This window comes from Opisthocomus hoazin, chromosome 7 (genome assembly GCF_030867145.1).
Source record: "Opisthocomus hoazin isolate bOpiHoa1 chromosome 7, bOpiHoa1.hap1, whole genome shotgun sequence".
In the NCBI taxonomy this organism is placed as follows: domain Eukaryota; kingdom Metazoa; phylum Chordata; class Aves; order Opisthocomiformes; family Opisthocomidae; genus Opisthocomus; species Opisthocomus hoazin.
In genome coordinates this window covers 28,312,489-28,328,842 of record NC_134420.1, presented here as the reverse complement: position 1 = coordinate 28,328,842, position 16,354 = coordinate 28,312,489, and the positions used below count along the sequence as shown (strand labels likewise).

At 47.4% G+C, this 16,354-nt stretch overlaps 1 protein-coding gene across 7 annotated transcripts in view; it reads right to left on the bottom strand.

Annotated features, from left to right (window-relative positions):
• Positions 1 to 2,114: 2,114 nt before the first annotated feature.
• Positions 2,115 to 16,354, bottom strand: part of TSPAN18 (tetraspanin 18) — a 119,643-nt gene continuing 105,403 nt past the window's right edge. For all 7 annotated transcript variants that reach the window (XM_075425368.1, XM_075425374.1, XM_075425369.1 and 4 more), the window contains 5 exons: positions 14,243 to 14,317; positions 8,246 to 8,344; positions 6,807 to 6,986; positions 3,994 to 4,077; positions 2,115 to 3,037 (listed from right to left, as the gene is read on the bottom strand). In XM_075425368.1, coding sequence (XP_075281483.1) covers positions 2,990 to 3,037; positions 3,994 to 4,077; positions 6,807 to 6,986; positions 8,246 to 8,344; positions 14,243 to 14,317 — 486 coding nt within the window. In that variant the 3' untranslated portion in view covers positions 2,115 to 2,989. The remainder of the gene's footprint in view (positions 3,038 to 3,993; positions 4,078 to 6,806; positions 6,987 to 8,245; positions 8,345 to 14,242; positions 14,318 to 16,354) is intronic.

The following is a 16,354-nucleotide window of genomic DNA, read 5'->3' as shown; positions in this document are numbered from 1 at the left end:
TTCGGGGCTGGCTTGTTCATTAAATTCCCTGGGGTGGGGTGGGGGGGGGGAGATTCCTTCTGCCCATTACCAACATCCACAGGTCCTCTCAGACTTGCAGGTATCTCTACAGCTATCTCCAGTTCTTCTCTAAAACTTGCTGCCTGGCCTTTGCTGGGGTTACCAGCTGTGTTCCCAGCGGCATGCTAGCCAGCTGCAGAGAGGATTGGAAGTCATCATCCAGAAAAGAGCAATGGGGGAATCAGACAAGGTAAGAGAGGAGAAACAGCTGTGCAAAGGCCAGAGTAACGGATGAATAAGAGATCCTCTTGCAGATATAGGGACTACCATTAGGGAGAGAGGGAAAGTGAGAAAGGTAAAAACAGACAAAGCAATGAGTACAGAATTAGAAAAGCCAAAGAGAAACAAGCAGGCAGAGATCCTGCTTCAGGCATGTGTATATTTATCACTTTGCACTCTGGCTGTTCTGGTCCCATTTCCCCAGCTCTGACAGTTTTTTTCCCCCCATGCCACTGGGGGCAGAAATAGGCTTTAAGGCTGCTTCTTTTTTTTACCACTCACCATGCACAAATCAGGGTATTTGCCTTCCAGGCTCTCACCTGAGACAGCCAGGCCTTTGCATAACAAACTGCAGGGAAAGGAAAAAATTGGAGGCTGGGGAGGCAGTTCTGCTTCTCCCGCTCACCTCCCGCTGAATTACCATCGCTGTTCACGGTTTTGTTCCTCCCATGGGTATTGCTGTCCCAGAACAGTCACTGACACCAGCTCCTGAGGCAGAAGCAGAACAGATAAGCTTGCCTTCTGCTCAGCCCATTCCCTGTAAGACTCATAGATGCAACAGATTTTTCCTATCTTAAGCACAGCACCTGCTGTCGGGTACAAATACTGCTGGTTTTTGGCTAGCAAAACTGTTTTCCTTCATTAAACAACAGACCAGAATTTAATGCTAAAATGCCTCATTAAAAGGAGGTCCAGAGGGAAATAGTTCAGACCAGCTTTCCGAAAGGTTTAATGCAACATCTGAGGCTGCTCAGCGGCCCTAGCCACCTCTTTCGTCGCGGGAATCTGCTGACTGCGGCACGAGGGGGCTGCAGCTCTACCTGCCCCGGCCCCCTCTTGCTGATGAGCAAATCGTTGTTCTCAAATGAAGCGTGGAGAAGCTCCAATGCCTCCTTCCTGTTCCTTAGTATCCTGATTCCCCAACCTGGATATTTAGCCAGGATCTCTGTCTATTACGGACCAGGCTTTCCGATGCTTTCCTTCCTTCCCCGCAGCCTGTGCAGTGCCGCTGGGACAGCCCCAGTGGTGTAAGGGAACAGCCAGGTAATGGACCTGCTGCTGCAAAGCCAGGGCACGAGGAGGTTACCGCTCGGCTCCTCGCTGCTGCTGCCTTCCCCCTTGCCTTGCTTGCCAGCGGTTACAGCTTTCAGAGGGGTTAGTTTAAGCCTGTATAAAAGTGCTCCATAATCTGAGCCCGTAAAATCTGTAAAAAGACCTAAGCTAAACAAGAAACCACAGCCCCTTCTGTTGTTTCCCCCCCCCAAGTAAAATGAGTTTGGGGTCGGGGGGTGACCAGATGAACAATTAAGGCAACAGGGATTGATGCATCCAGAGGAGAAAAACCGGTGACCTGTGGGTCGATAACCATGACCACTGGAGCAGTGGCTGGAGCGGTTTGGCTGCACGCTGGGTGCTCTCAGAGCCTGTCTGGGGCCTCAGCAGTTCCGTTTAATCTCCAACCAAGGTCCAGTCCCAGGCATCTTTCTCACGTTCACTTCCAAATGCTTAAGTAGATGACTCATTAGTTCAATGCTATACTATCTCAAGGGAGGAAACACTCTCAACTAACAGGCAGACTAAAACAATTCTGACTTGCTGCTTTCGTCATGAGCCCACAGGAGATTCGCAGGGGAAATCCTCTGAGCAGAAATGATGCCACAAGACTCTTTCAGGCAAACGGCACGGGAGCAGCTGACAAATCTCAGCCTCCTCCGTCCAGCACCATGCCTGGACCTCCCGTTAGGGCTGGAAAGCACGTAGAAACCACTGCAAATACTTATGCTAACAGAGCACCACAAACCATTTTTTGCACGTATGAAAGGAAAGGCAAAGGCTGACAAGATTTAAACACTATCTCCTCCCCTTCTCAGGAAGGCAGCAGTGTCAGTGATTCTTGACCAGAGCCATTATTTTTCCCCAAGAGATGGGAACACAGCAGGGAACCATTTGGTCTCTTTCACAACAAGGAACAGTAAATCTTAGGAAAAACAGAAACGTAGGCACCAGACTCATGACCGTCAGCCAGCCTTAGCCGAGTCCCATCGCTATATGAGAACACGCTGGTCCTGCTTGGGGCTCCAGAGAAAAGCCAGCCTCACTGAAGCGCTTGACTTGTCTGACAAGTTTCAGGTGACAGGGGCAAAGCTTCCACTGAAGAATGTGTGTTTCCATTCTGTGGCTGAGAATTACAGCCAGAACCGCGCAAACGATGACTACCTACTTCTTAGATGAGACACCACCACTTGCTTCAAACCCACCTGGACAGTCACAGACCTCGGCCAGCCTGTTGCCTTATCCAGCCCCTGCATGTCTGTTCTTCAGTCCTTTGCTCTCTAAAGCATGATAAAGTCGCTAACGGTAGGCACGGCCGTGTGGAGAGGCAGCCGTGCTCATCCTCCCGCTGCCCCTCGCCGGATCCGTCAGTCTCTAGTGCAATCGGCTGCGCTGGGCTCCTGCTCCACGGCTGCTGCAGGTGGGTCTGGGGAAGGGTCCGCTGTACAGTGTAGTGCACATCACCTCAAAGTTCCAGCCCCTGAAGTACAATCCTTTTGGTCATTCATATATTACAACCCTCTTTTTTTTTCTTTTTCCCCCTACCCCATTTTGTTAAAAAAAATAAAGTTTTTTGGGTGTTTTCAGGATTTGTTTCTTCTGATTTTCCTTCTTTCTTCTGAGCATGTGGGGAACATGATGGTTCATGGGCCACCTTCTACTGGATCCCTCGAAAGAGACACATAGCAAAGATCATGGCGAACAGCTGAGAAGAAGAGGGCAAAAACAAAACAGAGAACCACAGGAGTCAGCTGCATCTTCCAGAAGATCGGCAAAGCCCTCCCTGGCCCTGGGACCACTCCTGTCACTCCCTCCTGCCCATGATGCAGCGAGGGGGACCCTTCTCACCACCCAGGGCAGGCTGTGGCAGAACTTTTTTTTCCCCTGAAGGCAATCCTTCCTCTCCTTCCCCTGTTCCCCCAAACTGTCTGGGGCTACAGCAGTGGCCTGGCTTCATTCCCAAACCGCCCTTGGTGTCGCAGGGGAGCAGGCTCCGCAGTCCCTGCTCTGCACATCATTGCCACTGCCCAGGATGGGTACACCACGGCCTTCGTGGGGGCTGCTGGGGCTCTCTGCCCAGATCCCTCTCCTTCGCAGAAGACAGGGGACGGGGGAAAGCACCTGGTCTTGCCCCAGAAATGCTGCAGTGACATCAGTTCTGGGCTAACACCATGTCTGGTGGAAGCCTGTTCCTCAGAAACACCACCAAAGAGCCAGGTACTAATGAAGGATAATGGAGCTGCTCTGGAACCGACAGAGTTTCAGGCTCTAAACAGAAGTTTTTAAAGAAGTGGCTCCAAATATAAGTTTTCAAAGCAAAGGCAGAGTTTGAACACATTAACCAAGTGATGGATTAGTGAGCTTGCTGGGTTGCTGCCGTGACGAGGGCAGGCGGCAGGTCCCCAAAGCCCTGTGGCCAGCGTGGCAGGGCACGAGCTGTGCAGCGGCACTGCGGGTGTGCGGCACCAGTTCTTTCCCTGCCTTCTGTGGCAAAAGACCAAGCACCCGGCTCTTTCCAGGCAATTAAAACCACAAGCTGATAACCTGCTCGCACTGGGCAGGAGCAGCTTCCCTGGGCAAGGGGGAGCCCCTGCCTGTTTGCCTCACGGCTGGACATCTACCGACACCGCTTTTCTTCTGGTCACACGACAGTAAAAGTACCTCAATAGCCAACACTCCGATGGCAAGGGCTCCCGCAAGGTACACGTAGGTCTCAAAGGAGTTCAGTATCACAGTGTAGCAGCCCTAGGAAGGACAAAACATGGTGAGACATGCCTGAGCAGCACATTGCGTTGTCCTCACAGCACAGCCCTCCTTAGTACAAGTGCCCTTGGATCCAGGCACCTCAAGCACGGCTCCCTCTCGCCCCCTCACCCAGCCCCGCAGCGTGGGAGGCAGAGACCCCCAGGACAGTGCTGGGGAAGGGGAAGGCTGTGCTGCGGTGGGACGGGAGTGGTTCACACCCAGGACCCCTCACTGACCATGAGGAACCGTGACTTCTGGCAGGGCAGAGCAGAGCAGCACAGGAGAGGCACTCCCTCTGCAAAGGGCAGGGACTAAGCTCAGGGGAAAGGGCCCTCCGGGTAGATGACAGGCAACCAGGCTGCCTAGGGAAAAGGACGATTTATTTAAAGCCAAGGCAGGAGATTCTTGAATCCTCTCTCAGCCAGCGGCCCTTTCACACCCCAGGACCTTTTCTCTGTGCCTTCCCCCAGTGGAGCGTTGATGAACACTTGCTGACCTTCAGGCTACAGGAGAATTAATTTCATTAAGAATTCAGGGCTACGCACTACAGCAATCCTTCCACTCCTATGGTGCAGCATAGCCACCATCATCTTTGACATCTTAGCTTTGACAGAGCACAGGCTGCCCAGAGGTGGTGGAGTGTCCTTCTCTGGAGACATTCAAAACCTGCCTGGACACAATCCTGTGCAGCCTGCTGCAGGTGACTCTGCTTTAGCACGAGTGTTGGACTAGATGATCCCCAGAGGTCCCTTCCAACTCCTACCATTCTGTGATTCTGTGATCTTTAACGTCATTTATTACGGCTCATATAATTAACAGCAGGTAGATCTTCTGCAAAGTTTTCAGGACGTTTCTGGAAATCACCAGCTTATCCTGGCCTTAGATCTCCCAGCCTAAAATTCCAACCCACCAACAAATTTCTGCAAATAAGTCACACATAAAGAGAAACATAGGCTGGAGTTTGTCCAATGTAAAAAGTAGCTCTCTTCCCCACTGAGCATATACTTCACACATACAGGTCTAATCCCATCCATACTGCTGGGATGTTTCAATCACCTGATTTTTTTTCCCTCCACCCATAAAGAAAACGTCTGAAATGCAAATACAGCACAACAGTTATGCACTGGTGCCCACACCAGTCCCTGCTCACCGTGAGTGAGACAGAACCAGAGGAGAGCGAGGGAGAGCACAGAGAAGTTCCACTCATGACGCAGACCCAGGAGTGCAGAACTTTTTGGCAGTAACTGAGCTGTTAAAACCACATTCTTGTCAACATGAGACTACTCAGCAGCAGCTCTGTTCCGGCCACATGTCAGCCCAATATTCAGGGAAAAGCATCCAGCTCAGCAACAAAATGTTTGGGTGCTTGCTAGAACTCCAACCTTGACCCAACTTCCAGCACAGCCTACTCAGCTGGCTACGAAACGGGGTGAGCACCAGCGTGGCCAGCATGGTCCTACTAGGATGGTGTCCCAGGAGCCTGACTTTGCTCCAGGAACGCCTGAATTCAGCCATCGGTTGCTCGGGAGTGTCTCTCCCATCTCACAGCAGCGCCTCACTGCGTGCTTGGTGCCACGCGCTGTGCTCACAGCTTCTCCCACCAACACGCTGCGGTGACAGGGCTTACAGGAGACCTCGCCTCCCCACAGCAGTGGTAGGCCTCAGCATCACCACTTAGGGAAAGCTAAATCTGTTATCTGCTTTAACCCTCGTTCTCAAAATGCATCTCTCTCTCCCTCCCTGCTGTTTGTCATCTCCCTCTCCTCTCTCTTCCCCATCTATTCACAGCAATCAGACCTGGCAGAAGCAGCACGGTGCTGTCTGCTATGATCGCTCACCCACGGTGCCTTTGCCAACCATTTCCAGCTGCCAGGAAAGGAACAGCTCACACGCTGCTTCCAAACTCCTTCACTCTCTTTCACAGCCTGCTACCAAGTGCTGAGAAGAGGACCACTGCTTAGTCTGGAGAGAAAAGCAGGCTTGTACGTAGTCAGTCCAGAGCTCAGCTCGCTCACTAACGCTGAGCTGAACAGAGTCAGAACTTTGCTAGAAAATTTCTTAAACTTCACGACTTGCTGACATTGTAAGGAAACATGGCTGCAGTATCAGTGTCAACAACATTATGCTGAACTGTCTTGTTCCAGTCCAGTAGTGTGAAAAACTGCCAAGCTGAGAGGCCTGGCAAAAGAAATGCCCCTTTTCTACTGCAAACAGTAAAAGAGCAGAGAAATGCATCTTTCCAACACTTCTCTTCCTTGGAAAACAGACTTTTTTTTTCTGTGGCTGTTCAATCCCTGATCTCTTGGTTGCACATGTTGTTGATGAGGAGTCTTTGTGAACTACACTGGAGCCACTACCGCAGCCAGTAAGAGCCAGCTCCATCCCATCCTCGCTGACCTGTGCTGCCTTGCTAATTAACTTCTCGGAGATAGTACTAACCTTCAGAGACACAATAAAACTTAATGTGAATTTCCACCCCCACCTCTCCATCCTTTGGGAAAATCTTCATATTTTTGCTGATACATGGACTTAGCAGTGCACACAATGAAAGCGGATTTTCAAAATCAGACCTATGCCATGACTTCAAAAGCTGTCAGCAGAAGCATAATTAGGATGTGAGCTGCAGTCAGAACGGCAACACCTGTCAGCTTCACTAGCCCCCCATGACCACCACAGCCATCTCTCTGTCTGCTGTGAAATTCTTTTTCCTGGTGTTTGGCGTCCCTTACCTGTCGGTTCTGAAACCTCTCGATGCCTGCGATGCAGGCTTCCTTGTTGACAAACATCCCTTCCCGGCTCTGGAGCTCTCGCTGGCAACAAGCCTCCGGTGTCGTCTTTTCCAAAGGGGAGTATGGAAGATGAGGGACAGCTTCAAAATCTTCTGGTCCGTTAACTCCACAGCAGGCAAACTAGGGAGAGGCACAGAGAAGAAAGGAAGACAGAGCTGATGCTTTGCCCTGAAAGCAGATACAAGAAATATACCAAAGACCCATTCTTGCAGGGATCAAAGCTTTAGTCAAAGCAGAGACAAAACAACTGTTATTTCCAAAGAAGTGGGTTGTGCTTGTACCTTGGAGCTTCTGTTTCATCAAAGCCTTTTTATAAAGTCTCACTGTTCCCATGTCATACTGTAGACTCTACGGTACCACTGGGAATATTGCCACAAACTACACAGGGCTTTGGAGCACATCCAGAATGTCTTGCTTGAGATCACCCAGCAAGTCTGCAAGGGAGCCAGCAGCACAATCCAGGCTCCTAACCGCCCGTTCTTCCCACAGCTAATGGCCAGGATTGTTGCTGCTCAAAGGCACTGCTAGGTGATTCGAGTTAGGTCCATTTTTAGGATTCAAGTCCAGGTCCCTTTTTAGGATTCAAGTCAGGTCCTTTTTAAGGATTCAAGTCATACTCTGTCTCCTTTCAGTCAGCAAAAGGAAATGTCTTTATTAATAAAGTCCTGAATCAGCATGAAGGGCAGCAATCATCTTTTTGTTTTAAGATTAAAATTGACTTTTCATCTGCAGAGTCTGACATCCTCAGCCTTCACTCCTGAAGAGATTCGCCATGGGCCGTATTGAGCAATAAGTTCACATGTGTACATACACACATGCACAGAACTTCCTGTAATAACAACTCCAATTCCAATGACAGTCGACCTGTAACCTGCCTGATTAGGACTGTGATAACAATGTCCATTTTAATGGCTAATATTTCTAAACTGAAAATATACCATTAGGCACATTCCTGCCTAATCTGCCACCTACCAACTCATTTGACAAAAGCTAACACAAAGACATTAGCTAGCACCATTTTTTTGGCTGGTGTTGGCTGGGAATAGCTCTGAAGCAGCGATATCCAATTGAAGACAGCTCCAAGGCTTTCTGCGCCCACTGTTTGGAAGCTGGGGGTACCCAGTCAGGTAAAACATGTCAGCCTTTGGAGGCTGAGGCAGTCACGGGGAGCATCTCTCTCGGGACCGACGGCAGCTCGCTTTGAGAAGGACCGGCTGCCGGCTGAACTCTCGTCTCCCTCCCGGCCCAAACGCCGGTGCTGCGCGGGAGGCGATGGGCTGCCCGAAGCAGGCTGAGCCCGGTGAGCTGTGGTGTGGGCTGAGCGCTGTGCCGACGGCCACTGACCACGGGCCGCAGGTGACCGGCACGGCCTGGCTTACCGTGATCATAACCGAGTTCCAGGTGGAAGAGAAGACGTCTGTGTCGTTGTTCCTCAGGTAATGCTTTTTCAGCTCCTTGGTGAAAAACTCTCTGGTCAGCTGAAACACATAGACGGGTGGAAATGTAAAGGTACTGCCAACACCTTTCCCAAGCACTTCCCAAAGCTCCCTTCTGTGAATGCTGGGGGTTGTCTGGCTGTTTTGATTTTGTTCTTTTTCTTGCAAACCTCAGTGGAGAAACATGGGAAAAGCCACTGCCTGAACCATAACTATATCCAGGGTTAATGGTACCTGCTGAATAAAACTGTTGCTCATTAAAAATCAGGGACTGAATTATATCTATACTTGTAAAATAATGTTTACACTTAAAGGTTGGTCAGTTTTTGAAATTTTCAGCGCTATCTGAAAGCGTTTCATAAGTTGAAACAGGACTAAGATTTTAGAAAGATGTTCAAATCCACATCCAAATAGTAGTTTAACTTTCTATGCTTCATGAGGTCTGCAATCAAAGCGTGATTTTCCCCTCACTTTTCATTTTAAACCAGTTAACTTCCTACCAACGAACTGCCCTGAATTTACTTCCACGTGTGAGAAAGCAGAATGAAGCCCGAATATGAAATTCTCTGGGAATGAAAAGGAAGTAAAAAATGTATCATGAATATGAGATGTTCAAGTCAACTTACGAATAGGAAAAAAAGATCATTTCCTTGACAATGCTTTAAATTCTCTAAACTAACCCCCACACACGAAGAAAAAAAATCCTCTTTATATTTCCAGTGTTTAGATAATGTAAACGTTTTTCCTAAGGTCAACTATATAAATGGATGGAATTTCATTTACTCCTGTTTACATTTACAATAAAATAGAAAAACCAAACAAACATTTTGGCTCAGAGTCTTCTCAAAATGTTAGACACCTTGAAATCACGTTTACTTGAGATCGCGCTCTGGAGAACTAGTAATACACAAACTTAATAGTCTTGTTAAACCGAACACCCCGATTCAATCTTGTTGCCTTTCTATCACTTCAGCAAGAAAACTTCAAGGAATTCCCTTTTCAGGTTCCTTGTGTGGTCCCTTCTCCAAAATACCTTGTGGTTTGTGATCCGCACAGGCAAAATCTCTCTGCCACTGCAAAGCCTCGGTGAAGGGGGTTGGACTCGGCTGGAGACAGCACTGCTCTAGTGTTGCCTACTTGCAGGATCAGGAATTAAGCTGCCTGAAAAAGATCCCCCCCTGATTTTTTTTTTTTCTGTTGTTCATAGAGCACTGCAGATGTAGTAACACATACTGCTACAAGTTGGTTTCAGGTTCTTGATATGCAACGTGAAATATCGCACATATGTATACATATGTATGAGATGTATGGGTGGGCACAAAAGCACAAGCACAAAATTGTTTCTTTTGTAACTGTATCACTAAATTTAAGGAAAAAAAGGGAAGGCTGTGGTGACTCTTTAAAAGACTCCTGAATACCACTTAATATGGATTTCTCTTTTACAAACACAAACTAAGGCCAACTTTAATGACTAAATATATACTGGGTGAAACTTTGTCACAAAGACTTGAATGATGCAGGTAGCTCAATCTCACTACCTTTTAATTAGATATGCCACTAAATTCCTAAATCACTTTTATGGGACAGATATGAACTCATTTTTTATTTTTGAACATTAAAATACCAGAGGACATGGCATTTTCCTTCGGGAATTTGGTGCGCTGAGCGAAGGTCAGGTTAGAAGATGCCAGAACACGTCCTCTCCTTTCATTCTCTTTCTCTGTGTACTTTATCCACGCAGTATTCTACCCTGCAGAGACAGCAGCACATTTTTTTGATGCTTGCCTGTTTCTGAAGCATGGACTTTGAAACTGATATTACTGTTGGTAATAATCCCAGCTGACTGCCTTTGGCGGGGTCTAAAACAAAAGAGTCATTTAAATATAAATTGAAACCTTTATTTTGACAGCAGCAACCCCAGAGGAAATTGTTCGGAGTTTGTGTGCGATTTTTACGAGACTTGGCCTAAACCAAAGCCTAGTGCTGGAAGAGTAAGTTTGACAGGAAAATAACTGCTTCCATTTAGTTGCTCTTCAACTGTTTGTCCTGAGCATCTGAAGTTCAAAAAAATGTAAAAAAAAAAAAAAAAAAATAAAAATCGATCAGCAGAAGCATCTTTCTTCTTTTAAAAATTGCTGACAACGGAGGATAAAAGTCAGTAAGACAGTCCTGCTCACAAGCCCACAGCCCCCCTTCTCGCTGAAGCTGGTAACGGCACTGACGAGCTCTGTGCACATTGGAGTACCATGGCAAGAACTACTCAGAGGCGAGCGAAGGACCTCCGAATAAAACTAGGTCTTCGCACGCACTTCTGACAACACAGCTGTACCAGCTACAGTCACGAACAATAAAGGGCCGTTCGGCTGTGGTTTCTTCCAGCTGTTCTGGGGGGAACATCTTCAATGCAGAAGAAGCACACACACGCGTGCATCTACGTGCCAGTGAATGAAGTGGGATTGTTTTGTCACACTGGTACAAAAAATAGCTTGGTTGGGATTGCTGCAGCCAGATGCAGGGGACTTACGAAAAAAGAGAGCATTTCTGCACAACACAGGTGTGCTGGCACTGGCCAGGAAGGTCACAGCCTTCTCATGCAGTGCTGTGTTCAAGAACACTGAATGCTGTGCAAGAAGCTGGCTTTGCGGTGCCTGCTTGGGAAATGGGACACACTCCTGCCCATCTGCATCTGCCTGGGGCACCTGAACATCTCTGGCCCAGTACAGTGCTTGTACTGTGGGTACAGTCACCAGTGCTGCACTTCTCACCTCCACAGTGCCTTCCACCCAAGAGACCTCCGGCTGCTCAAGCGAGGGATGGATGCTTCACGTTATTTAGTTTTTGCCTTACGTCTGAGGAAACAGAGGTATCGGGAACCAAAGCGACTTGCCTATTCAGTGTCAGAACCAGAGCTAAAAAATCCAGACATCCTGACTCCATCCAGAGCCCTGCCACTGGGCTCATCTGCTCCTACCATCCCGCTTTTCAATTCACTAGGAAAAAGAGTCAACTGTCCCTTCAGGGTTTTCCCATCCAGACCTCTGAAGGGCGTATAAAGAGCAATTCCTGTACATAAGTCAACTGCTCTTTCACAGCCTCTCTACTGTTCATGGAAGACGTTATTTTATGGTGGGTCTTCTAGATGAAAAACGGTTCTCCACCCTCCAAAACCTCCTTTACAAAGGAAGAGAAACTCTGGTACTCCCATAGCTGATTAACAACAGCCTTTCTCTTCAAAGAGATCACAGTAGCTCACCATCGCCAACTCCACTTTCACTCGCCCCACCACCACACACTGCTTCACTGACTCTTCCTCTCGTGTCAAATCTCAGCAGAAAACATCTCTTTTCTCCCTTCTTTTTGTCTCTTCATTTCTTTTACTCCCTCAGCTATCAATAATTTAACTCTGTTGAGTGTTTGGGAGCTAGTTTGGATGTAAAAGACTGTACAAGAGAAAGCTGTACTGAACATTATCTGGAAAGCGAACAGATAGAGCATATCTTTCTCTTTTGTCTCATTTTAAGCACCCAGTGGGGCCACAGCCACATGGACTAGTGCAATGACCATCACAGGAACCCACTTGGTAAGCTTCCAAGACATTCAGGTTGCCTAATGGTGGGTATTTACCACCACACGCCTTGAAAGTAACTCGTTTTGCAGGGAAGAGAAAAGCACATCTGAATCTGGCCTTAAATTGCTACTGTGAAGAATTCTTCCCAACATGGGGTCACTGAAAGACCACCTCTGTCCCCACAGACATCCTGTCCAGCCGTCCAGGCTCACCCTAACCCAAAGACGACAAGCAAAATTAGCCACAAGTAGTTACCAAGCCAGAGGAGCTACCACTAAATTATACAGCAACAGCAAAACAAGAGTTTTTTTCCGAAGAAACCTGAGGAGAGAACAAACCACAAGAATTTGCAGACTGAGTTTAACTTCTGCACAGAGGCATCTCCAGCTATGCTGGGATCTGACATTCTTCATTCCTCCCCATTTAAGCCCTTCCTGTCAGTCATGCTGACAGAGTGGGAAGCTGATGATACAAACACGGAGACAAGCTCAAGAAAGATAGAAGTTTGTTCCTCTTGAAGTTTTATCTCACAAAACACCGCCAGATGCCACAGAAGTCTAGAATAACCACTGTGAACTTATCTTGCTAGATAACACATCCTCACATGTCCCACGGCTTCCGTGAGAGCGGAAGGCACCGATGCTTTGCCCAGAAGCAAGACGTAAGCAGGCTCCTTGTGAGTGAGGGACGGGGATGCTGCCGGCCCTGCAGTCACCCCACACACAGGACTCACGGTCAGCCCGGCTAGTTTCTTGTACCTTTTACCACCTCCCCAAAGGGACGGTGGGAGGTGGGAGCCATCAGCTGCCAGCTGCTTGCCCAGCCCTGGCTCACCAGGGACCACGTTCTCTCTCCATTGTGAAGCCCATACCTGGGTCTGCAGGGCAGTTTCTATGTGTGCGGTCTGCTGCTTGTGCTGAATCAAAGGAATTCTCTAAAAACTCCTAACAGCAGAGCTGTAATGACCAGAACACACCAGGCCTCCCATGCTGCAGCCTATTTATGGAGCGGTAGCTGTTCCCATGAGGGCACGGTCTCAAAGCTGAAGCGCGAACGGGGCACCCACTCTGTGTACAGACTGCCATCCTGTCCCCACTGCCTGAAGATCTGAGGCAAAGACAAAAGACCACCAGCTTATAAAGGGAAAAAAAAAAAGTTCTGTCACTGCCTCCCCCCAAGATCATCCTACTGCACAAACACCACACCGTTTTGCTGTGAGCTTCCTAAGTCTTATTTGTTTATCAAAATTTTTTAATATTAATAAAATTATAAGTATATTCTGGCTCAAGAAAATCATCATTCTACACAGCCCTTCTATGCTCATGTCACATTTCTGTCATGTTCAGTACAAGGAATGTGCTGAAGGTTCTCTTACTACTGGCAGAGACCAAATAAACAAAATAAACACCAACAGTCACTAGTGATCACCTCTACTGGCCAATGGTTTTGCACAGCCATCACTCAGAGTCACGTTTCAAAGATGGGCTGACTTGAGAAGGATGGACCTAGTTCAGTCAGGCTCTTCTTTGCACGTGTGGGAATATGAAAAAAATGCACAAACCTTTGCTGGTTAGAGAAACAAATGAGACTGTGCTTACTACTAGTATGTACTTACTACTAGTAAAAAGTTTTACTACTAGTAAAAACTTACTACTAGATTAGGGGAGGGATGCTTGCTGTATAATGATGCGCATAGCAGCAGAGTAGAGAAAGGCTACGTCATATAAAGCTGTGGAGAGAAGGATGAGAAACTTGCAAGCAGGGCAATATGCAAGGGATCCATGGATGGGACTCAAAACAGGACACGGGGAGATCTGCTCAGGGCAGGTCAGGAGGGATATGTTACAAGCAGCATTGAAAGGAATCTGGTGAGCACCAGAGCATGAAAATTCAAGAAGGAATATCATTAGAAGATGCAACAAGAGAGTTTTTGCACTGCAGAGAGCAAGCATTGGCTCTGTTAGGAAAGCAGGCGGTTTCACTACTAATGTTAATATTAAACACATGCTATACTGAAAAAAGAAAGGAGTTGCTTTTAACCTTAGTGTGACTTTATTATAAAACTTCTCTGACGGTATGTGCAGTTGGTTTGGCTGCAAAAGAATCAGGAAAACTCTAAAAACTTCAGGATTTAAGTAGTCCCCCAGTGTACATCTCCTGTGTACATAAACCATCCACCCTGCACGTGCCAGGTTAGTCAGCATTCACTGGCTTGCTGGCAGTTCTGCAGACTGAGGGTAGTAATGCAGCAGATTTGTTGGTATTTGAAACAAACAGTTGCTCTACAAATGCATCAGCCGCCATCTAACACCATGCTCCAGCTGGGTACAATGCTACTGGGGTTCAGAGTTTGCCCACCATCGGATACTTACATTTTCTCTGAAGATAAAAGCCAGGATTGCAGCTGAAAGCTCCGCCAGGAAGATTAACAAAATAAACATGAAGAACTGGAAGAGAGAAGACAAAAAAAAAAAAAAAAATCAAACAGAGATATACCATTAGGTGCATGCAATAGGTAGTAGGAACACAGGGTCTTGCTAATCACCAAAGAGCTGGAAAAAAATAACTGAGGAAATGTTTTTCCCCTGACAACTAAAAAAACCTGTGAGACAGTAACATAGCCCCTCTCTGACCATATCACAGGACGTGGGAGCTTATGGCGCTTTTGCCTGGTTCTAACAGGTAACAGGGAATGAGGCTACAGGACCCGTAGCATCCCCTGATAAATCTGCACCCGGTTAAAACAGTAAAGCCTACTTTGACAGAAAAGGTTATATGGTCATGTAGATGCTCGTCCAGGGTTAAACTGTCCTGACACAGATATATGCATCACATGCATACACCTACACACGCACACACACCCCCCATCACGACATCAACAATTTTACTGTAATATGATCATGGCTCATTTCATATGGAAGGAGGTAGTGGGACATGTACTCAAATACTTACACTTATGACCAAAACCGGATGCTTTTCAGAGTGTTCTGCATTTCAGGACAAAATTAACCTTGGTTAATACCCCCCCTCCCCACAGTGGGGTTGCACTGAGTTAAGTATTAACCATGCGGAACCTCCACAGAAAGTTGATAACACATCATCATAATTTTGATTATGCAAGTATCATCCATGTCTTGTACAGTGTCCAAAGCGTGCGTATTCACATCCCTAAATTGAGGGCATACTGCAGACTTGATAGAACGCAACAGCCAGCAGACTGAGTGGTAGCAAAAGAGAAATAGGCATCCAGCTTGAAGTAAAACCATTACACTTATGTCATCATAATTCTAGGGAAGAGAAATGAAAGGCACGTGGTTGTTCAGTTTAAGCTGGAACTGTTGCCCTTGCAACCTTCTGCTGCTTCGGTCTAAAAGTCTGGTCTTCATCCTTATTAAAGGCATTTTGCTTCTGTGATGGCACCAAGCCTGAGCGATTCACCATGCCTTCGCCACCCACCCCAGAGAAGTAAATCAGATGCATTCAAGAGGTCTCATCCCCAGGGAGACTGAGGTCTTGCCATGAGGGTGCTGTCCCTGGGACCTTGTCAGCCCAGAGCCTTCAGGTACTGTGGAGCAATTCCTGCCCGGGATGAGCAGCAGGACTCCACAGGCTCCCACCTCAGACTCTCCTCAGCACAGAAAACTGGTACACAGCTAGAGGTAAAACTCAGGTAGAGAGGAAAAACGTGTTGAAGGGAACAAATCTCCCAGGGCAGGAAAGCACTCACTGACGTCAAAGAGCTCAGGACTCAGCCTGTCTTTGGGACTGATTCTCAGTTACATTGATGCCTCATGCTAGTCCGATGCTGCTTCAGTCCGTAACAAACAGTAAAAGGAACAGGCAGGGATGCGCCCTCTAACACCCTTGAAACACAAATGGTGTGGAGGAACTCCTATGGGAACAGAGCAGGAAGTGGCTAGGCTCACACCCTCTCCTGAAATGGCATTTTTCTTCATTCTTTGAGACACAATAGTGGGCTTGAGAAACCATAAGTCTGAACTAGATGGTCATTTTTTATATTCTTACAGCCATAAACAGAAATCACCACTTGAGAGTCAGCCCTTCTACAATTTAAGGATCCCAAGAACTGGCCCACAGACTCCAAGACTGTTTTACAAAACTGAGTGAATGTTTAGAAATGAACTCAGATTTTGGCACCATGTAAGAAAACCAGGAGCGAACGGAGAACCCAGTAAGACCACATCACATGGAGGGTAATAAACATGTGGTACATGTTACCAACGAAGGTGGCTGAAGCAACAAGTAGAAATAAACACAGGAGAAGTCTGGATGGGTTTTTTTTTGTGTGAGAAGGTTATTGAAGGTCCTTCTGAAACAGAAGGCAGGCAGATGGGGCCAGAAGTACTACTGCGATCCCCAAGCACTGATTTATAAACAGTGTCTGAATACTATGCGCCGTGCATTTTGGTAATGGAGAGGGAATTCAAACAACTTGCTTGCAATGGGCAAAATGTTGTTTTGTT